The sequence below is a fragment of the Scylla paramamosain genome, chromosome 29, assembly GCF_035594125.1.
Source record: "Scylla paramamosain isolate STU-SP2022 chromosome 29, ASM3559412v1, whole genome shotgun sequence".
In the NCBI taxonomy this organism is placed as follows: domain Eukaryota; kingdom Metazoa; phylum Arthropoda; class Malacostraca; order Decapoda; family Portunidae; genus Scylla; species Scylla paramamosain.
Window position 1 is genome coordinate 14524380 of NC_087179.1, and position 5000 is coordinate 14529379.

The 5000-nt window shown below is 39.9% G+C and overlaps 2 protein-coding genes across 3 annotated transcripts in view; one reads left to right on the forward strand and one right to left on the reverse strand.

Moving 5' to 3' along the window:
* LOC135115376 (ER membrane protein complex subunit 8-like) overlaps positions 1–5000 on the forward strand; it is a 123155-nt gene that overhangs the window by 78472 nt on the left and 39683 nt on the right. The window lies entirely within an intron of this gene.
* Positions 1–5000, reverse strand: part of LOC135115374 (guanylate cyclase 32E-like) — an 88049-nt gene that overhangs the window by 64657 nt on the left and 18392 nt on the right. The window contains 1 exon segment of the mRNA XM_064032082.1: positions 1620–1868. Coding sequence (XP_063888152.1) covers positions 1620–1868 — 249 coding nt within the window.

Here is a 5000-nt window from a genome sequence, read left to right on the forward strand (position 1 = left end):
CCTCCTCTCTCTCTCTCTCTCTCTCTCTCTCTCTCTCTCTCTCTCTCTCTCTCTCTCTCTCTCTCTCTCTCTCTCTCTCTCTCTCTCTCTCTCTCTCTCTCTCGTGGAAGTTATGTGGTTGCTCTAATTACGTTTGTGTTACAGGTGTTGTATGACGTGGTATTGTGATTATTGCAGAGAGAGAGAGAGAGAGAGAGAGAGAGAGAGAGAGAGAGAGAGAGAGAGAGAGAGAGAGAGAGAGAGAGAGAGACTACATAAACAAATATATTCCATCATGTTTTAAAATTTCCTTGTGTGTCTTTCGTATAATGTTTACTGAGGGGGATGACAGGTTTTTACACACACACACACACACACACACACACACACACACACACACACACACACACACACACACACACACACACACACACCCCGACACCTCAGTGGGCCTTTTTTTTATATAGCAGTTTTGTTGCCCTTGACCGGAGGCTCTTCTACACACACACACACACACACACACACACACACACACACACACACACACACACACACACACACACACACACACACACACATATGGAGGACGGAATACATTAGCCGAGGAAGTGGTGTGTGTGTGTGTGTGTGTGTGTGTGTGTGTGTGTGTGTGTGTGTGTGTGTGTGTGTGTAGGAGAAACCAGTATATTCGTATGTAAATAAACAGATAAACAAAATTTTGACAAAAAGACTCAGGGTATTATGAATTTGACTTAATGTGATGAAAATAATGCAGATACGTAACGAAACACACACACACACACACACACACACACACACACACACACACACACACACACACACACACACACACACACACACACACACACACACAGATAGTAAACACACAAGTAAACACAGGTGATCTTTAAACAGATAAACTCTGAAATCCTGGAAATAAAAAAATAAAATAAAATAAAAAAAGAGAGAGAAAAAAAAAAAAAGGGAGCTGTGTATTTAGTTGGTAATCGACAACAAAGGTTTTATTTATGTGTCATTTCATAATATGTAGTGTTGTGTCTGTTTTGCCGCTCAAACTCTTTCTTACATTTCTTCTACATTATTATTAGAGTCTCTTTCTGTGGATTTCTGTATTTGCAAATGTTAACATGCATTTCATATTTTATGTACGGAGTCTACGCTTTATTGGCTAAGGTATTGATATGTGTCTCTTTTACTTAATATGTTGAAACTTTTTACATATTCTGTAATTCCTTTTACTTAGATTATTGTTTTTATTAGCATTTTTTTCACGTCTTTTTTTTTTTTACTCCCTGTTTCTGTATTAGTTGAGTTTTAAATATTTGTTTTTACATGTTAAGCTTTTGTTGTTTTCCTTTTAGCGGTTTTAGTTTTCTTTGACTAATCACTAGATCTCTTCGTTATAATTATGGACTTAATATTATGCATTTTGCTCTTTTTACATGTATGAACTCTGTTTATAATGAAATTGTGGTCAGTAAATTTAATTCTCTCTCTCTCTCTCTCTCTCTCTCTCTCTCTCTCTCTCTCTCTCTCTCTCTCTCTCTCTCTCTCTCTCTCTCTCTCTCTCTCTCTCTCTCTCTCTCTCTCTCTCTCTCTCTCGCACAGGTAACACTCACGTAGGTTATCATGGGCAGGTTCCAAGCAGCCGCCACCAGTGCTTCGTTCTCACAGTTGTCGTCTGGTCCAATGAAGGCCAGAAGACCCGCATCTCTCATCATGGTCATGCGGCGGATGGACAGCGAGGCGAGGGCTTCAGACCCGCTGTGCCCCACGTCCGCCACTTGGTATACGAGCCGCCGCCCCACCAGCAGGTTAGGGTCGCTGTTCACGTCCTCCACTGCCACAGGAAAGGCGCCCAGTGCTAGCTGTGGGGAGAGGTTGCGTTGTGTTTAGCTACCGTTGTTGTGGGTAAAGGGTAGCTGGAGGAGGAGGAGGAGTGGAAGAAGGAGGGGTTGAAAAGTGGAGGAACTGAGTATAAATAGAGGATTAGGAAAGACAAATATTAAAGATAGAGAAGAAATAGGAGAAAAAAAGGAGGAAGACTACTGGGAGGAGGAGTAGGGATAATAAGTAGATAAATAAATATATCGGGGATTATTGATTACCGATTATTATTATTATTATAACTTTAGGCTGTTAATTTCTTCACTCTTTGTATTTCTCGACAAAATAAGACTTTATTATAACGTGATCTGCACAGTGAATGGATCAGCAGTGACGTTAATGAAGTGAATGAATATAAACCTGACCTAACCTAACTTGAGATGAAAAAGCTTATGTTATTTCAATATTATCTTCTTCCTCTGTTGGCGTTTAGAAGACAAATGAAATTAAATTGGCCTTTTTCATTTGATGGGTAGGTCAGGTTAAGTTTATATTCATTTCAGTATCATCCAGAATCTATAGTTAACAAAACATTCCAAATTCAAAAGAAATGATTGGATTAGGCATCAACAAGAGTTCTTGGAAGATGTACGATAATGGCGGTGACGGAGGCTCAGGGCTGCGTCATCGTACCCTGGCAACACCTGATGAGCAACACTGGTACGAGGAGATCAATGGAAAGAAAAGTCTGTCCATGTATCAAGAATGGAAAAAGGGAAGTCAAAAGAAAAGAAAAAATATACGATAATTGACGAACTTCTGAAGTCGCATATAAAGGAAGGACAAACAACTTTCATACACAAGACAGAAATAGACGAACCAGTGGGGAGACGAGATGCGTAATGTGTCAGGCAGAAATAAAAGATGTAAATAATTTTATATTGTGGTGTGCCTGATACTTAGAAGAAAGAAGGGAACCAGCATTATACCAGCAACCTTATCCGGAAAGAAGAAAACGGATATTAGGAAGATTATTGAGGAGAAAAACGTAGGAAGAACGAATCGGATACAAATTACGGAAGACAGGAGAAGAAAAGAAGAGAAGAGGACAATAAGGAAGAGAAACACGAGGGAGGCGCCGCTGTATGATGGCTTCCTCCCGACGACACGACAACCTGAAGCTTAACATGTAGCTGAACCTGCCAACACTGTGTCCGAACCTGTCCCTTCACTTCCCCTCCTTGCCCTTCCTCTTATCCTCTCTGCCTTATTTCCCTCCTGCAACATACTACTACTACTACTACTACTACTACTACTACTACTACTACTACTACTACTACCTCCTAGAAATCGCCATTAATTATTACTTTTCTCTCCCTTTTCCCCGTTTATCCATAGATCCTCACATCTCAGCCTTTCCACACACCACCACTTCACCACCACAACCTCCACTCGTCAGCATACGCCCCTCCACTCCCTCAAGGGTATCAGAATTATAAACTATTTAGAATGTATCTTTTGTGTACCAAGATATGTATGTGTCTTGTGTGTTTTAAGTTTGTAGTATGAAATATTTGTTACTGGTTAAATATGGAAAGGTAATTATTTATTTTTTTTATTTATTTATTTTTTATGATGTACAAGACTTAGTACGTCTGATTTGGTTGTTGAAATTTTAAGGTGTTTGTATCTACTTATTTTAATATTATGTTTACATGATTTATTTACTCCTATTTATTTATTTACTTTTTTCTTTTTAATAATCTTGATGTATATGTAATTAATTTCTTTCTAATGTGAAGCCATAGTTGCCTTGAAAAGAGGTTTCCCTCTCATAAGGGTCTACCATTTCTCGTGTTTTAGATTACACTATCAGTAATTTATTTGCAAGATTTACTGTATCTATCTTATCATAATCACTACATATTTTTTCATCCAGTAACGAACAATACTTTCACGTTCCTTCACTTTCCCCTCACTTTCCTAGCACGTTTTTCATGTTTTCCCTTCAGTAACCTTCCATCGTCCCTCTTTTTGCCCTTCCTCTGATCCTCCCTCCTTCCTTCCCTCTTCTAACCTTAATCCAGTCTATAACCTACAAGTACATCCCTACGTACTCTCCCTCCTTTCTTCCCTCTTCCAGCCTAATTCCAGTCTATAACCTACGACTACATCCCCAAATGGCTCAACAGACACTACTGCAACAATGACCACTGGACGTCCACTCCTCACTGATACAACTTTCAGCAGAGACCCAAGGCTGCAACATCGCCCTCTGCCAGCCTCCTCATCAACACTACATTAGAATCCATGTTTCCAGTGCGCTTTAGGTATACATACATTAAAAACATACACAGGCAGCAGTGTATAATACCACTCAGTACATTCTAGCTTCAAATAATAAGACAGTACCTGCTACCTGTGTGTTTTGTTAATAGCTTCAAGGGTACGGTTTCAGGAGAGGGTGCCAGCGTACGATAATGCAACTTTGTATTTCCTTTTGTAAGTTGTATTGCGGGAAGTTTTGAGTGGTAACTGTAGTAGCGTCTGTTGAATTGCGTGAGGTATAGATAATAAAAAGGGAATTAACGTTGGAAGAGAGAAATAAGGGAAAGAGGATGAAAGGAAGGCCTAAGAGAGGGGCGAGAGAAGGTTAATAAAAGGAAAAACGTGGGAAAAGTCCCAGGAAAGTTAGGGGAAAGTGAGGCAACATGAATGATTGCTTGTTAGGGGATGAAAAATTGTAGTGATTATGATAGCAGTGGGTGGATGATGTAGTGGTGGTGATGTACGAGTAGTGAGTTGAGGTGTTGTGATGGAAAGGATGTAAGGATAGGATGGGAGAAGTGAAGAGGAAACTAATGGTGGTGGTGGTGGTGGTGGTGGTTAGTTAAGGTTGAAGTGGATGGAAGGAAACGAGCAGAGGAGTGGTTCATTAATGGGTTGATTGAATGATTCATTGAGGCCATAGCTGGGTCCTTAAGGTGGAGAGAAAGCCAGAGTGACGAAAAACAAGTAAAAATAGGAAAGGGAAGGAAAAAATAAGGAAAACTGAAAAACCAAAGGAAAGTAAAGGGAAATCAAGAAACTGAGACAAGATGCATAAGGACTTTAGCAAATAAGGGAAGCTGCAGGAAGCCATTAGGCCTACGCGTGGCAGTCCTTATGAAACA